The following is an 18,571-nucleotide window of genomic DNA, read 5'->3' as shown; positions in this document are numbered from 1 at the left end:
AGGATGTAGCCCCATGGTAAAGCATAAGTATCTTGGCAGTGATAATCCAAAGAGTGTAAATGAGGAAGCACCGAGAAATTGCACCATAACTTTATCAGAGGCTGGATTTTGTGGGTCCTTATGTGGGATGCTTAGCAATTGGGCAGTCACCTACAAGAAGTAGGAGCTGTTAAAAATTTTAAGCAGGGAAGTGGCAGGAGTTGGACTGTATTATAGAAATTTCACTCAGGTCCTATTGCAGAGTAAGGATCAGAAGCTTCAGGCACTGTAATAATGTAGGAGGCTATTGAAATAATTAATGATTACAGAACACACAAGGTCCTGAAGCCTAGAATACAATGTATTCATTCAAAATTATTATCTGTGTACCTGTGGGGTGGTAGTTCCTGGGTGAGCTGACATTCAAAACTAAATAAGACATATCAACGCTCTTCAGTAAAATGCTTTAGAAGTATTGTTGAGGGATGTTAAGTAATTACTGTTTTTTTTTCCATTACCCTGTTTGCAAATCTTTTCATTTAGTGTTAGACTTTTAACATCACTGTTGAAATACACAGCTGCTCTCGCCTGTCACAGGCTTAGCGGGGTTCCAGCAGGTTCTGCCAAGCATGACAAGTAACAACTACAATGATCTGAAAGTGCAGAAACTTAAGAAAATCCACTCCTCAGCACCTTCCTGAACATTTTAATGAGCGAAATCATGAAGTTCCTATAGTTCATAAATTATACTAAAATTAAAATCGATAGTTTAATTTTAATTTTTTAAACTTACAGTGAAATTGGAAAAGACAGAAAGCTGAATATGCTCGCAGAAATATTTTAAAAAGAATAAGTAACCAGTTCTTCTATGGTTTACATTGATTAAAATCGATGGAGACATAGATTTAAGTTTAAAATAATTTTTACTTAAAAATTACCTAATATGTAAGTTCTCAAATTCTTTTCACATTACCTCATTTGATTAGTGGAATAACTTCTGAGGTTGGAAAGGTAAATGACATCCATTTTCGTATTCTACAGATGAAAACAATGGGGCTCAGAAAAATTAAATAACTTATTCAAGGTCACAGTCAGGAGCTTGTTAGTTGAATCATCCCTCTGACTCAATTTTCTCACTATGCTATTTCTGTTCAATCATGTTGCCTGTCAGAGGGAAATAAATACTTGTTACTCATCTATTCATTTGTTCAGTCTTCACACATTCGCTTAGTGCCTATTAGTACAAATCACTGGATTGGGTGCTGTGAGATTTATGGAGATTATAAATCAGCTACTCTTCTCAGGGGACCAGGAAAGGAGCTAAAAGTTTCAATAATAGCTGTGAAAGAGTAGAAAATCATGGCTAATAAGACAGTTCTAGAAAGAATTATAAAAGGTCATCGTTGAGATAAATTATTTCTGGCTAAGGAAACGTGGAATGTAGGTTTTTAGCTGAGTCTTAATGAGTGGTTAGCATTTGGGCAAAGAGAAGGGTATGAATCCCATGGAGCAGAGACGGCAAAAGAAGAGGGTATCAGATTTGCTGGAGAAACTAAACCATCCAGTTCTCTGGAGTAGAGAGTTTGAAGGTATAAAGACGAATATTTTTGTTTGAAGACTGGACTAGGGAGCTTGCAATTTTGTAGAAGGCGGAATGGGGTGACAGAAACAATGAGGGTTTTGTTGAAGTCACACAAGTTTAGGTACAAACATTTGCTCTGTGGCTTAGAAGCTCTGTGATGTGACCTATTTAAACAATCCTCTAAATTTTTTATATGCCATCCATAAAACGAGGACATTTGTTAAATATTTTATTAATATTTCTCAAAATAATAAAATTATTTTGCCTTCAGGGCAGATGTGAAGATCAAATGACAGGATGTCTGAAAAACAAGTGGCACAGGAAGGCCCTCAGTAAAAGTTCATTTCTTTTCTTATTTTTGGTAGTTAGTGGGGAACCAGAGGAATATTTGCTGAGGGTGGTAATATAATGAGAATCATGTCTTAGCAATGCAGATGAGTTGGGTGAATTAGAAGAGAGGGAGTAAAAGATGAGAGGCAGAAAGTCTTTTTCAAAATAGAGCACATAAGAGAAATAGATGCTTCCATGAGTAGGTAACACTACTGGGAATATTTAATATTTAGAATGATAAAAAGAACATGTCTAATTAGATCAGAATGCAGTACAGAAAAAGACTAATTCAAAATTAATTCTAGACTATTACTGCAGGAAAAAAATGGAATGAAACTGAACTTTAAAATAAAAGTAGCTTTCATACTGAGCCCACATTAAAAACAGGAGCTCCCAGTCCTTCAGACATCCCATCTTTGATTTCTGAGAAAGGTCAATGGATGAAGCTAGATGTTCTGAGCCCTCTGCAGTTGGATAAATCTCCACCTTTCAGAATATCTAATCAGGAAACTCAACAGTATTACCTGAACAGGGATTCACTTCAAAGGGTGTCTTTTTAGAAAAGACTCTCTTAAAACTTGGGGCTTTGATCATCAGGGTGAGCCAATACCTTACTTGACCATGATTCTATCATGAGAACAACTACAGGGTCAGATAGGAATTGGTAGCTCCTGTAGGATGGGCCTGATTGTTGAGCTACTCTTTTTTTTAAAAAATTTTATTTATTTATTTATTTTTTTATTGTTGGTTGTTCAAAACATTACATAGTTCTTGATATATCATATTTCACACTTTGATTCAAGTGTGTTATGAACTCCCATTTTTACCCTGTATACAGATTGCAGAATCACATCAGTTACACTTCCATTGATTTATATATTGACATACTCGTGTCTGTTGTATTCTGCTGCCTTTCCTATCCTCTACTATCCCCCCTCCCCTCCTCTCCCCTCCCCTCTTCTCTCTCTACCCCCTCTACTGTAATTCATTTCTCCCCCTTGTATTCTTTTTCCCTTTCCCCTCACTTCCTCTTGTATGTAATTTTGTATAACCCTGAGGGTCTCCTTCCATTGCCATGCAATTTCCCTTCTCTCTCCCTTTCCCTCCCACTTCTCATCCCTGTTTAATGTTAATCTTCTTCTCATGCTCTTCGTCCCTACTCTGTTCTTAGTTATGAAATGCATGAGAGCCACCCTGTCTACCTGCTATATTCATTTTCAAAAGTCAAAGTAAGACTTGAAGGAAATCTGTATTTCTTCTGAAGTCCTAACCATAAGTATTTAATTTTTTAAAAAAAGTTTCAATATTAGCTGTTTATAGAGGTAATGAGTGATTTCTTAGTAGGTATTTACTGATTATCTCCGTTTTAGAATACTATTTAAAACAAGGTCTTCAGTAAACTGTATGGATAAGGAAGCATCCATGACCTTGACATTTATAATCCAAGCTGAGAGGAAACCCACAAAATGAATTACCTGAACCCTATTCCCCTAAGCTTCCTCTAGATTCTCTCCTGTAAGAATAACTAAAAGAATTCAGTTACTTTTTCAGAGTTTCTAACACCAGCACAATTGTAAACTGAAAATTTAGCATCTTAAGGCAGTCCTTGGTAAACCCCTGTAAGACTCATTCTTCTGTCATCGCAGCCCCCTGCAGTCCACACAGGTCTACATCAGTTCTAATCGCCCAGGGCCAAAGTAGGCCCCTGGCTCTTCTGGTTACATGCCTGACTGTACTTTTGTGGCGGCAATAGTTGGTGATGGACAGTGAGAAGGCCCAGCTCAAGCTCCAGAGAAAAGCTATAATTAAAACCAGACTCTTACTATTTCTTAAGAGGGCTAGAAAAACATCTCACTGTACCTTTCAGCCCCATTTATTTAAGTCTTCACCATAACTCTAATCTTCCCAACATATCAGCTTTCACTCAGAGCCTTAACTCATATATGTCTCTGCGTCCTCTACTCTGATTCAACCCCTCTCTATATGAACTCCTAGCCCTCTCCAACAAGCCCTGTTATTGAAAGTCTGTTATTTAGAAAGTCCCCTTTGCCTTTATCTCTTCTCCCTTTTTGCTCTGGTTGATTGCTGACTATACTCTCAACTTGGGACTGGGCTTTTACATACATCCAACTATCACAGAACCTGGAGAAGGGGTAGGAGTTCTTTTAATTCTCTCACTGATGCTTCTCAACAATTTTGGCTTCTGATTCCCTTTATAAGCTTAACTCCTTTGAAAAACAAGGCAAGGGACTATAGATAGACTCACTATTGTTCCTGTTAGAGTTCTTTAACCAATCTCAGGTCTCTTTCCTAATCCCCCAAATGGGCTTACTGTACTTTGCACCATGATTTTACCACTAACTATCAATGACTTAGACACTCATGGAATTATCCATCCAATTTATAATATTTTTCCTTTTTCACTTCCAAAAATGTTTTCCTCCATCTCACTTTAGCACTCATTCCCACATCATTAAAAAATAAAACAAACTGCACTGCTTACAAAATTTTGGTCCCGAGTATACAATTTCCCAAACACTATAACCTATCTTTCCAGCTTTCAAAATTTACTGCAGTGTCTGACTTCACCTGCTTCAGGACAGGCAATCCATTCACCCCAGCACTTTTTTAAAGAACATAAATTCCCCAGAAATTTTTCTCTCCTCCTTGCTACATTCAGAGTCCATGATCCACCCCTCTATTCATTTGGGAGATCCCCAAATAGAGTTCAATCCCCCCCTTCACCTTCACTGCCTCTGCACTAAAGCAACTAAGCATGAGGGGAGAAAAGCAAACAAATGATGGCTGGGCTCTGCAAAAATTTATGACCCCAGATCTCAAGTGGTCTTTCATTAGTGCCCAGCATTTTTCATACATTGCCCTACTCAATTTACTTACTCTCCTAGAAGAATACTTTGTATTTCTCTATGTAAATCTCCAGATTTTCTCAGCTGATGATATCACTTGTTATATTACTTAGCAGAATAACCCACAAAGACTACATATTTCCAAAACTGAATTTTTTCTGATCTATTTGTGTCTGTACATCATCCATTCTCCTTCTTTCCTATTAAAATAAATGAATTGGTAAAGAATAAAAAGGGCAATTTTGAAGAACGAACAGGAAGACATAGATTATATCTATATCTATCTATATCTATCTATCTATATATGTATGATATATTATGAATAGTACTGCCATAAAAATACTTCTGTATGTTTTTTGGTAAATATATGTATGCATTTCTCTTGGATGCCTATCAAGAAGTGGAATTGCTGTACATCATTGAATGTACATGTTCAGTTTTTGTAGATATTACATATAGATATAATAAAGCTACAGTAGTTAAGAGAATGGCATATGGGCACAAAGACAGACTATGGACAAAATAAGGTCCAAAAACAGACCAAATGTGCACATCTGTTTTATGAAGAAGGTGGCACTGCAGTACAGAGTAGATTTTAATTAACTGCAGGCTAGAATATACATGTGGAAAAAATCATCTTGAACTCTGATTTACACTATACTGAAATTAATTACAAATGAATTGTAGATGTAGATATAAAAATAAAGCAATAAGGCTTTTCAGAGAAAAAACCCATTGTGATCATGAGTTAGGCAAGAATATCTCAAGAAGGATGTAAAAAGAAAAAGAATGTAAATGTGTTATGATAAAATTTAAACTTATTCACAAAAGCAAACAAACAAACAAACAAAAAAACATTGAGAGTGAATAAGCAGGCCAGAGTGCCAATCTCCTATTCTGTACTCTCAAAGTCCAGTCACCAGAACCTCTACATCACTACCCCTCTTGGATCTGTTGTCACATCTATATAAAATGGGAGTGATAGTCAAAATCACCACCACAGAGTTATCATAAGATTAAATGAGATAATGTACTTAAAATACATTATCCCAATATATTTGCAATATAAATATCTAACAAAGGAATAGAATAGAATAGAATTACCACAAATATGTAAGGAGAAAACAATCACATAAAGAGAAAATAGGCTAAAGACTTGAAATGAATACTTCTTAAAAGGGATATCCAAATGGCCCATAAAAATATATGAAGACACACAATTTCTTTAGTTATCAGAAAAAGGGAAATTTAAACCAGTATGGACTACCAATACAAAACGACCCAGAAAGACTAAAATGAAAAAAGACAATACCAAGTAATGGAAAAGATGTAAAGCAAATGGAACTCCCCATACAATTGCTAGAGACATGTAAATTGGAGCATCACTTTGGAAATTGTTAGGTAATATCTACAAAAACCGAACATGTACATTCAGTGGTGTACAGCAATGCCACTTCTGGATAGGTATCCAAGAGAAATGCATACATATATTTACCAAAAACCACACAGAAGTATGTTTATGGCAGTACTATTCATAATAGCCCAACACTGGAAAATACTCAAATTTATCTATAAACAGTAGAATGGATAAACTGTAGTATACTTATACAAAGGCACACTATCTAAAGCTGCAAATGAACAAATTGTATCCCTTGACAACAACCGTGGAAAACTTTTATAAATATAATATTAAAAGAAGCCAGACATAAGAAGCCATACATTTATCACTGTAATTCCATTCATATGAAGTTCAAAAATAGACAAAATTAATCTAAGGTGTTAGAAGTCAAGAGAGTGATTAACCTTGGCAAATGGCAGCAGTTGGATAGGGGTGGGTATATTTTAAGTGAAATGAATTTATCAAGTATCCTGTTATAAAGGCACACTGTTTGAGTTACCTTTGAATTTGTTAAAATAATCATCAGGGCGTTTCAATTGCAATAAATAAATAACAGAATAGAAAAATCACAAACTTGTTGTTAAAGATATGAATGTAGTTCATATTTCCAATCTCCTATTCTGTACTCTTCAATAAACACGTCTAAATTTTGCAAAATTTTTAACTCTTAAGCTTTCATTATGTTCTCTTTTAAGAAGAAATGCTGCCATTTCTCCATGTTGTTATTTGTAACACTTTAAAATAAGAAAATTACTTTGAAATAAACCCAACACACACAGCCACTTTCCCATTCAACCTTTTGTCTCACCAGGCCAACTTTCAACACCTAGAGTTCTGTTTCTCAAAGTCCAGTTACCAGAACCTCTACATCACTACCCCTCTTGGATCTGTTGTCACATCTATATAAAATAGGAGTAATAGTCAAGACCACCACCACAGAGTTATCATAAGATTAAATGAGATAATGTACTTAAAATACATTATCCCAGAACACAGTGAGTGATCAGTAGATGCTACCATGTAATACCAAGACTCTTAAATTTATTATCAGAGTATTATCATCAAGATAACTTGATGTGCTCATTAAATTACTGCTAATTTCTGGATTCAGTCCTAGACCTACTGAAGCTGAATCACTGATTAAGTGCAGAGATCTGCATTTTAACTAGCATTTTGATGATTTTTTTACTCACTCAAATTTGAGGATTACCATCTAGAGATCAGGGCTTGCTCCTTATTTGCTCCTCACAGCTCTAATACAGGGGTCTGAACACAGTTGATGCTTACTGATAGTCAATATTGCCAGACTGGTATGGCAAATTTTTAAAAGAATCTGGAATTTGTTATGGATTTTTACAGCAGAAAAAAGTTTTTTTTTTTTTTTTACATTTTGAACTTAGTAAAATATTAAGGGAGGGCTGTTTTGTTAAATTGTGTTAAAAGTAAATTCAGCTTCCATCATTTCAACTCTTCTTTTATCATGTGAAGATATCTGAATACTCTCACATTTCACATAACCTATTTTTCCCTTTAAAATAATTCAATCCATTTGGGATTTTATTGCTTCCTTTTTTACTTTAGAGGATCCAGAAAGGCTAGACATGTGCTCATAGAGAGGTTAAATGACCGTATTCTCTGGGCCCTGTAGTATTAATATTAAGCCTGGAGCTAGGTTTCTATAACCACTTTCTTTTTTACATCTGTGTTCATTTAAAGGAAAGTTCCAGCAATTTGTTTAAAAGGAAAACTAGAAGTGAAATGTCTTCAACTGTTAATTCAAATAGAAATTTAAATCAAGTAACTCAAGATATTTGAACTTTCTGTCTAGAGAACAGTAATACAACTTGTTGCACTCAATAGACAGTTTTAATATGAAAAGAAATCTTCTCATTAAATGTTTGATTGCATTGAAAGTATAGAAGAGTCAACCTTTGACCAAAGAGAAAAATTAGGAATTATTTCCAGCTTAATTTCTGTTTCATCTTAAGTAAATATCAAGATCAAAAGATAAAACCTCAATATGTTATCAGTGCAAGAAATTTAAGAACTAAATTTTCTTGTTTGGTGAAAAGCTCTGAACATGTACTTTGTTGTGAAAAATATACTCATATAATTCGATTACATATTTTTCAAGTATTATTGGATATCTGCACAAATTTTGGTTTTACAAATTAGAAGAGCTCTAGTGAGGCTATATGACACATTATTTCATGAGCCATATATATGTGTGGTTGATATTATATGTGAAGAACTTGACCTCCAGGCCACCAGATGGACTTGTTGTTTTCTAGCCAACAATCTTTTCCATTGTAAATATCAAATGCCCTTGACTTTATGCTGTGTAATTAACCTTTAAGTTGATTCTGAAGTACATACAATGAGACTCCTAAGGATGTCTTTTTTTGTTGTTTTTCTGGCAGTGATGCTAAATTTTGACAGTTTGCTAAGTAGTGGAAATTATGCTGTAAGCAAAAGTCTTTGCAAGACAGAGATTCCTACAAAACACTGTAGTCTTTATTTTTCCAATGGATACTGGCTACTCCTATAGGATCCAATTCCAAGAACAACTTCACTGAAGCAAGGGTTCCCTGTCTTGCAACGGAAATCACAAGGCCCATAGAGTGAACTCTTAAGCCTTCTTTTCTACCTCTATCCAGGAGTAGTTTGATTCCTAGCTCTCCTGCTTTCTCTTCATTCCAGGCTGAATTGGTGCAATGAAATAGGTTATACAGTAACCTATATTCTGATAGGATAGAGTAAAAAAAAAAGTGTGAAAACCATAAGTGGAAGATTTGACTAGGAAAATGATGGCAATATTAAGAACACTTAAACATCCGAATAATCTAAGTGCCATTACTCAGAAAATTTTCAGTCCTGTGAGGAGCAGCAGAAAACTTCAGAAGTCCCACTCCTGTTGAGCAGACCATTGAACTTCTTTGCATTTTGAAAACTTCCTTGGCATTAAATATGGCCTCATAATGACGCCACAAGAGAAAAAAAAAATAATCATCAAAGACCCAACCAGAGTCCTACACACAATGATCAGATTTTACATTACCTTCATCTATTTTTTGTGACCTCTTTTGTCTTTGAAGTGACCTGCGGCTTTCATCATTCAATTCTAGATTTAAGAACAAAGCAAGAATTACAGAAAAATTTTGGTCGGTCCTTCTTATCACTGAAAACCAGTGTGAATTCTATTGTGACACCTGAAAGCAAAACTGAGCATGCTTTAAAATCAGAATAGATTCAGAATTGGTAATGCTTCTGGAGTTCTCTGGTTGGTGGAGGAGTGTTACAGTCCTGACCTCATTCAAAAGCTCCCAGCTGGCTCTGTCCTAAGGAAAACGAGATGACTACTGACTAGATGACCAAGATTCATTAACAGGGCATCAATTTTAATGCCATAGCCCAACACCATACATCATTCATTCATTCATTCATTCATCCATTCAGTTGTTCCCCATACTCTGTTACTTTCTTAAATTAAGAGCTGGATCTTAATTAAATGCTTAAGATTTCTCCAAGACGTACATATAAGAATAATACTTACTTTCCAGTAATGAACTGACTCCTGGACGGCGTGCAAATGGGCTGGACGTAGTAATTCTCCAGTTTAACTCCTTCAGCTGCGAGCTTGTCAAGAGTGGGTGTCTTTATCTCAGATCCATGGTAACCCACATCTCTAAATCCCTGATCATCCGCCAGGATGAAAATGAGATGGGGCTGAGAGGTGGCAGTTGTGCTGGGCTCGGGTCTTTCTCCAGCTTGAACTCGCAGGGACCCTTCTTCCTCATCCTCTAAACCCTGGCCCCAGGACAGGTAACCATAGGTGAGGAGGCTGAGGACCCAGAAGCCTGCCAGAGCACCCATAGCTAGCATCTTTCCAGGCCAGAGCCAGACCTGTTGAGGCGAGGGCGGTGGTGGCGGCGGAGGCGGCAGCTCCGCGCGGCCCCTGGGGGCCATTCACTTGGCTCCAAGATGAGACTCCACGCGCAAAACCCCGCACCGCGCGCCGCCGCTGGCGCACACATGCACGCAGAAGGGGAGACCCAATAGACCACGAAGGGTCTCCACCTGGCAAGTAATCCTCTGCTCCTCTCGGCTGTCACTCCTTCCCACAATTTTAATCTTCTATTAGCGCTGGTTTATCAGGACATCCAGAAGTCCAGAATCTTTGGGGGAAGGAGGGGAAACACTCTTCTCCATCAGATTTCACTTTTTCCTTTTCCTCTCTCCCTAGAGTAGCTTCCCCAGGAAAAGTTAATATTTCCGCTCAAAAGTTCTCAGAAGCCAAAAGTAAACAAATCAGGAATTGATAATCACACTGAGCAGGGCCATTTAGTAACCAGAGCGTCCTCCACTTTGGGGGACCAGGCTGTCCTAGGCTGCACACGCACAGAGGGTGATGAGGTTGGCAGTACGTCCAGGGGCCCCAACACCTGGAAAGCACTGCAGAGTGGAGCAGCTGCGTCTTGCTCTTATCCCGGTCAACGAGGAACTGCCCGGAGAGAACCGGCTCCTTTCCCAGGGCTCTGTATCTTTCCCGATTCTCCTAGGCGTTTGCCAATCTTCCCAACACTCACCGGGCAGCGAAGTGAGAAAAAAGCCGTTTCCTGATTACCCTCTGCCGCTAACCGCCCATTTCTTTGCAGGAACTTGGGGGCCGATTCCGTCTCCCCGCGGCAGGAGAGCGTGCGGAGCGAGGCAGGGTCGGCCCCGCAGCCCCTCTCCACCGGGCTGGTGCATCCAGCGGAGGCGCTACACCCTGCTGGCGTTTTCTGGGCTAACTTATTTAGTTTGGGCTCTCGGAAGTTCTTTTGCCTCCTCCCTCTTTTCTCGCTAGTGAATCACAGAATAGTGCTTTCTGCCTTAGGTCCCTCAGGAAGAGGGGGAAGGGGAAGGGCCGGTTTAGAGGCTCAGTCTTTCCTTTTTCTTTTCCCGGAGAATGGACGAAAGAAGGAAGGCTTTACTAGCGGGAGACCTGCGTGCTGCCCGAGTCTTAAGGGACTCCGCGGGTAGCCAGGGCTGCTGCTTCTCAAGAGGGTCGCCTGCTGCGCTCCATCTCCCGGAAAAGGGGAAGGACTCGTCGGGAGTCGGGAAGGATGAAGCAGGCGCTTCTCTTCGGGAGTCTGTTGAATGAAGAGCTTTCTCGCCTCCAAAACTTTTCTGACTTCTGGAGGGAGTGAGAGAGGAAGAGCAGGAGAATCAACAAATTGCAAAGCATATTCTTTTCCTATTTTCACTTTAGGTTTTCTTTGGTCAGTCCCTTTCTCCCCTATCACCCCTGCCACCTTCCCCCCGCCATTATTTCTTTTCCTGTTCTCCCCACCTCCCCCCGCCCCCTTTTTAACACTCACAAACTGCAACTTTTGAAGTTGAATTTCTTCTCCAATAGCTGGTCTTTACAGCCTGACTTATTCATTAGTTTCTTCCTAAGTGAAATATTAAAACTGCCCGCTCCTCTTTTCCTTGCTCCAAACTTAACCCGCAGGGTATCTCCAGCCAAGAACCCTGGAGAGGAAGAGGAGTTAACGTTTCACCCTCAAGAACCAGGAGGCCAGTCTGCATTCCTGCAGTCAAGAAGTCAGAGCTTTCTGTGCAGAAATTTGGGAATCTTCAAATTTTTTATTTTTTCCTTTCTTACTTTCTCTCTCTCCCTCTCTCTCTCTCCCCCTCTCCCTCTCCCTCCCTCCCCCCCCCTCTCTCTCCCCCCACCAAAGCTTGTCTTTCTTGAGAAAGAACTATCTTGAGATAGTTCTGCTTTTACTAGAGTCATAGAGTTTTTAAGATTAAAGGCAGGAAACTGATTTATGGTATCTCTTTTATAGAAGAGGTAATCAATGCCGGCAGTCACCAAGATATGCCCCCCCACACACACAATTTTTCCAATGGTTATTTATTGAACACCTACTGTGGGCCTGCCTCATGTTAGATTCTTTCAATTGACTAAAGCATAAATCTAGGTTTCATTTAGCCATTTAGTTTTTTTAAAATATTTTTTTAAAGAGAGAGAGAGAATTTTAATATTTATTTTTTAGTTTTCCGCGGACACAACATCTTTGTATGGGGTGCTGAGGATTGAACTTGGGCGGCAGGCATGCCAAGCGCTGCGGCTTGAGCCACATCCCCAGCCCAAACCATTTAGTTTTAATTCTTTTCTATTAAAGTTCTTCCTGAGACCTTTATAATAGCAAAACTTCATAAAATGGAAACTTAACTTTGGAAGACACAATGATGCTCCATGAAGTTGATTTTGCTAACATTCTCTAGGCCTTCTGCTAGTCTTGGGTTTTTCTCTGAAGCCATTCCAAGGTCTGGGAAGAGATGGTAGTTTTAGAAGACATGTTTGGAAATGTTTAGTAATTCTGAGTTTACATTCCCAAATATGTAATGAGAGTGCTAAGTATTAGGGGATTTAAAAGTACTGAGAAGTAGAACCCAAGTGTTTGTAGGTGATTGGTACCCAAAGCATCAATGTTCAGAGGATTAATCTGATGATGAATTCATAATCTGAATGGACAATTTGGAGGTGGTAGAGATGGTAGGAGGTAGAACCTAACTGGAGGGAGTGGGTCCTTGGGGACTGTATCGTGTCCTAGGCCCCTGTATCTGTCTTTCTCTCTCCCCCCTATTGCCAAGAGATAAAGTATCTTTCCCCTGTCATACTCTTCTACCATGATGTTCTGCCTTGCCTCAGGTCCAGTGCAATGGAGCCAGTGTGGCTTGAAACCACTAGCCAAAATAAATCTTTACCTCTTTGTTTATGTTAGGTATTTTGGTCACAGCAATGAAGAGTTCACTAACACATTAACAAGTGACATAGTGGCAGAAATGTCCATTTCTTCTGTGTAAGAAAGATATTTCCAGTTTAGATTTTCAGCAAGAGCAAAAAATAAAGTTACTATTTACTGAATATTTACCAGGTGCTAACCATAGCGCGCTCTCTCTCTCTCTCTCTCTCTCTCTCTCTCTCTCTATATATATATATATATATATATATATATATATGCTTTATAGGGTTTACATAGTGCTTTATATACTTTAACTCTTTTTCTTCTCCATCAACCTTAGGGACTATTCTTCCATTCAGCAGTATTTGAGGAGCTGGGCCAATGCTAGAGACTGGGAACAACAGTGAACTAAACCAGACACAATCTCAGCTCTTGATGGAAACTACATCATAGTGGGGAAGAAATATACTGATCAACTTATCACCCCCAAAACTCCAATAGTTATGCATGAGGTAAGTGTTCTAGAGACATAGAACAAAATTCAAAGAAATTTTAAAACAAAGAAAGCTGACAGCCTGGGTGTGGTTAGTGGGTGAGGTAGTTCAGGGAAGTGACCTTTCCACAGAGGGAATGTTACTTTGTTATCTACTTTTTGCAGAAAATTTGGACAGAAATCTTCCCGACTTTGAAGCCCCTACTTTTTAAAAGATACTCTTCCTACTAATGGGGGACTCTATCCTCACATGAGGTGTGCAGACCCTCCATGCTCACTCAGGATGTAAGAGCAAAACTTGAGATAGAAGAAGCCATTTCTGGAGTAAACAAGACTAATACTAAATGAGACTTAAGAACTATTTATCTAGTAAAAGAGCCAAGAAACAAGAATGGTCATGCCATGGTAGAACAAATAAAATGTGACTCAGAGGAAAATCGAGGTCAACTGTAGGCCCTACTTACCCATAGGTCAGGCTTATTTTAACATCCCTTAAGAAAACAGAGAATGAAATTGGAGGCAGTTGAATGCCTTATGCTTTATTGTATGTATGTGTATATGTATTTTAAGGACCTAAATTTTCATTTCTCTTTATAGAACTGAGTTTCATGCACTCTACACACTGGTTTTACCATCCTGGTCTCTCAAATTCAAGTACCTTTACAACTTGATAATTTTTTCCTGATTTTAGAATCAGTATTTTGGTGTTCTAGCATCAGCTTCTCTCACAGAATTCTATCTTGGGTTTATTTCAGCGTGAATATGTACACATTGCAAAACACACCCCTAATGTATGGATTGACATTTGGGAAGGAGGTGAAGTTAAAAGAAGTGCATTTTTGGTAAAATAAATGAAGAGAGCAGCTTACTGAAGACATGATTGGATTGGAGGAGTATGGAAAATGATGTTAGGAAGTTTAGGTGATACCAGATATGGAGGGGCTGTGTAAAGGTATAAAGAGCTGGAACTTGATTCTTGATGTTAGAAGTAATGACGTCTTATGGACATAGGATATAACATGATAAAATATTTTAGTGATACATCTAGGATGAACCTACAGGGAAATGGCATGATGTCTTATGGGGCCTCCCTTCAAAAAAAAATTTTTTTCCAGTATATATTTGTAATTTGTAAGCTAAAGCAATTCTGTTAGGCATACTGGAGTGTTGCAGGAAATGTCATTTTTATGGTGAGATTTAACATGGATGTTTCAAAGAAATATTATTCAGTAATGCATTTTATTGCCTGTTTCTGATAAGTAATTAAGAAATGGACTGCTTTAATCCATCAGAGTTTGAAGAGTTGTAATTTTACTCTAAGAGAACTGAATCTATTGACTTTTTAAAAATGTTATTGCCACAAGAAATAATGATAAGAGAGGAAATTGAAGGGCACTTAAAGGAGAGATTTGAAGGAATAAAGGCTAAAAATCACAGAATGGCCATAACATCTAAAATTTGCATAGCAATATATTCCCTGGGTTAAAGAACTATACTTTGATTGTGTTATATGACTACAGAGTAGAATTCATTAAATTTTAAAAGAATGAATCAATTAAGGGCCTGAAAGAGTAAGGGACCCAAAACTGGGACCTTGTTTGATTAGGTAATATAAAAGCAAAAGAGAAGGGTAAATTTTGAGATGGTCAACACCAGAGAGACACAATCTGAATAAAGGCACCATGTGGTAGCCTGGGGCACCCCCAGGGACAGACCAAGAATACTTGGTGCCCAGGGTTGGAAGATGAGTGTAAGGAGAATGAGAAGCTAAGAAAAGTAGAAACTGGCAGTAAAATGCATAATTCAATAATCCTTCTTTGAAACATCCATATTATATCTCACCATGAAAATTACATTTCCCGCAATCCTCCAGTGTAAATGGGCAGAATTGCTTTTGCTTACAAATTGTATATACCTAAAAAACTTTTTTGAAGGGAGGCCTACTATATGACATCATGCCTGCTACACTAATTCCCTTTCTTCTGGAGGTATTTATTTTCAACTAACAGGTCACAGACACTTAGGAGATACAGTAGATTTTTAAATATAGGTTTTTTAAAAAGAGAGAAAACACTCAAAGATTTATAACTATTAAAATATTTAAAATCCAGCTACTTCTTGATTAGGTTTATAAGTACATTAAATATTTAAAAGTGAAGGAGTGTCACCATGTTTAGCTTAATTCACAAATAGTCTCAAATGGATGTTGGTCCTAACGTGATCATCCTGACAGACTCCCTGTTACTAAACTAAACTCTTTAAGGAGTTATGGCACTCAAGCTGCTTTGAGCTATTAAATAATAACAGGCAACACAAGTTTTTTGGATCAGACCAAGTAGAATGATTTAGTAATTGTTAGATTTTGGTTGCTTTCATATTGGGAGGAAGTTTCTGTTGGATACAAACAAGTAATTTATAAAGAAAAGAATAATGTGGGAGAAACTAAAGTTTCTATCATGTCTGTCTATAGCAACCAAAATAGCAAGTTTTTTGATATCAGAAACTCAGAAAATTTGAACTTTCGAAGAGTCCTTTCTTATATTCAACAAAAATCTTTATCTGAAAGTTAAATTTTAAAGAATATTTTTATAATGAGAAAACCTGATAATTTCTATAATTTAAAAAATTGGTTCCTATTGCTTAATTGTAAATTAAATTCTATATTATTATTTATATAGCAATTTTCTGTTTAGAATATCAATTTTTGAATTTGATCACCCATTATAATCCCTTAGTTAATTGACACAATCATTAGTTTTTCCTAATAAACTAATACTTCCCATGGGTAGTTATTATCTGTGAGTTAGAAACATTGATAAAAATAGAGCTCTATGGGGCTGGGGATGTGGCTCAAGCGGTAGCGCGCTCGCCTGGCATGCATGCGGCCCTGGTTCCATCCTCAGCACCACATACAAACAAAGATGTTGTGTCTGCTGAAAACTAAAAAATAAATATTAAAAAAATTCTCTCATTCTCTCTTTAAAAAAAATTAGAGCTCTAAACTGTTGAACATTGGACAAATGAGGCAGGGTTGAAAAGTAGGGTTATTAACCCATAATCTATAAAAATAGAACTAAATGTTAGAAAACCTAAATAAGCTACATGTAGAGACTTTATAAAGAAATGCATGCATTGATAGTGGGAGATAAAGAAAATGGAATCAAAATGTGTTTGATTAAACTATTTTTTCAAAATCGAGGGCTAAATATTATAAAGATTGTTAGAAGTAGTGAGAACCATGCTGTCTGCTTGCTAGCTAATAAATTACTTAATGACTATTTGCCTCATTTTTTTCCTCTGCAAAATAGGGGTAATAATAATACCTAGTTTATGGTGTGGCATATTAGTTAGCTATTGCCAATTAATGCTATTTAAAAACCTACCCCAAAACTCAGTGCTTTAAAGCAATGACAGTTTTGTTCTTACAAATCTGAGCATCGGGTCAGCTCTGCTCCAAGTGTTTCCCATGTCCTCCTGGAAACAGCAAGATAGACACATGTTCTTTGCAATGGTTGGAGCCCAAAAGAAAAAAAACCTAACTGAGGAAGTATATGGCAAGACTCAGTTCATCTGCTTACATTCCATTAAGCAAAGCAAATTATATGACTAAGCCCAAAACCAAGGGTAGAGAATAAATTTCTACTAGGATGTGTCCATATCAAATCTGTGGATGCAGGAAGTGGTGAAGAATTGGAACTGATAATTAAATCCACCATAGTTGTTTTGAGAAGTAAATGAGTTAATATTTGAAAAGCACGTGGAACAGTGCTGGGCCCATTGTAGACACTATTAATGAGTTTTATTGTTGTTGCTGGGTTTTGTTGTTGTTGTTGTTGTTGTTTTGTTAATGCGGCACTGGGGATTGAACCCAGTTCTTTGTGCATGCTAGGCAAGTGCTGTACTGTGGAGCTACTAATGTTTGTTTTAATTTGCCATTCCCATTATAATTCTTCCCAACTCAATTTATATTTTAACGTCCTTCTAATCACAACTTCAATCCAATGAAAATCCAGAACTCAATGTACAGTTGTTTCAAAAAGAAAAGTAGAATATCCCAACTTACTACATAGTAGAACGTAATAGAAAATAATAGTAAGACATTAATAAATGTTGATTAAGAAAGAAAGAAGAGACCAAAAATGGATCTGTCGCTATAAAAATACAATATGTGGAAATAATTTCAAAATGAAAGAAAGGACAAGCATTTCCAGTGATAAACATAATTAAATAAACATTTCCAGTAAATAGTTATGTTTCTACACTAAAAAAAAAAAAAATGATGTGTATCTTATAGAACAGGCCAAAAGAAAAACATGTTTAGTTAAAATTGGAGAGCTAAATGAGAAAAAATAATTTATATTAAATAAATCCAAGCAGAAGATTTAATTGTCAGATATTGTGGAGAAATGACTCTATTTTCAGCACTAAATTATATGAAATTTTCAATGGCAAAAGATTAATTATGAAATAAATTCATCAGGTGATTAGATCAGAAGTTTTAACTGAGGCATCAAGATTCAAAGCTGAGATTTTTCCAAAGAGCTATGTCAAAAGATGCCAGTTTTCAAGGAAGATTATTTAAAACCAGTTGGACAACTCTTAAAATTCTTACCTACACCTGGGGCTGGGGATGTGGCTCAAGCAGTAGCGTGCTCGCCTCGCATGCGTGCGGCCCGGGTTCGATCCTCAGCACCACATACCAACAAAGATGTTGTGTCCACCGAGAACTAAAAAATAAATATTAAAAATTCTCTCTCTCTCTCTCTCTCTCTCTCCTCTCTCTTTAAAAAAAAAAAAAAAATTCTTACCTACACCAAGGTAATGGATGGGTGAGTCACAGTGTGCGAAGATGGGAGAGGATTTGTTAAGAGACATCTTTTAAAAAGCCCTTGATGTGCCCTGCTTACAGGGCTTGAGGTGAGAGTTGCTGACTTTCTGAAAATCAGATGGTCTGGTGCCTGGCTTCTGACTGAGAAAGTCTCAGAATTAATAACTGGTGAGCCAGAGGAAAAGAGGTCACAGAAACTGGTCAGTTCTCTTTGTTAGGGTGAAGAATGCTTGAGTGTTACCTGGTAATCATGTGTGGGCCATGTGTGAAAGAAACCTGATCTCCATTATCTTTGATTCTATTCTCGAGGGCTTCTTATGGACTCAAAGAGACCTCTATAAGGAGCATTGAAGGTATTT

The 18,571-nt window shown here is 37.4% G+C and overlaps 1 protein-coding gene across 2 annotated transcripts in view; it reads right to left on the bottom strand.

Annotated features, from left to right (window-relative positions):
- ARSJ (arylsulfatase family member J) overlaps positions 1-11,640 on the bottom strand; it is a 102,457-nt gene extending 90,817 nt beyond the window's left edge. Inside the window, exons 1-2 of one of the 2 annotated variants that reach the window (XM_081303442.1) lie at positions 11,518-11,640; positions 9,711-11,333 (exon numbers count right to left, since the gene is read on the bottom strand). In XM_081303442.1, coding sequence (XP_081159568.1) covers positions 9,711-10,123 — 413 coding nt within the window. In that variant the 5' untranslated portion in view covers positions 10,124-11,333; positions 11,518-11,640. Of the gene's footprint in view, positions 1-9,710; positions 11,391-11,517 lie in introns of those variants that run through there. The other variant, XM_081303443.1, reaches the window with a different exon arrangement.
- Between the last annotated feature and the right edge of the window lie 6,931 nt (positions 11,641-18,571).

This window comes from Spermophilus citellus (genome assembly GCF_964194105.1).
Source record: "Spermophilus citellus genome assembly, chromosome: 8".
Classification (NCBI taxonomy): Eukaryota; Metazoa; Chordata; class Mammalia; order Rodentia; family Sciuridae; genus Spermophilus; species Spermophilus citellus.
This window is presented reverse-complemented; position numbering and strand designations above follow the sequence as displayed.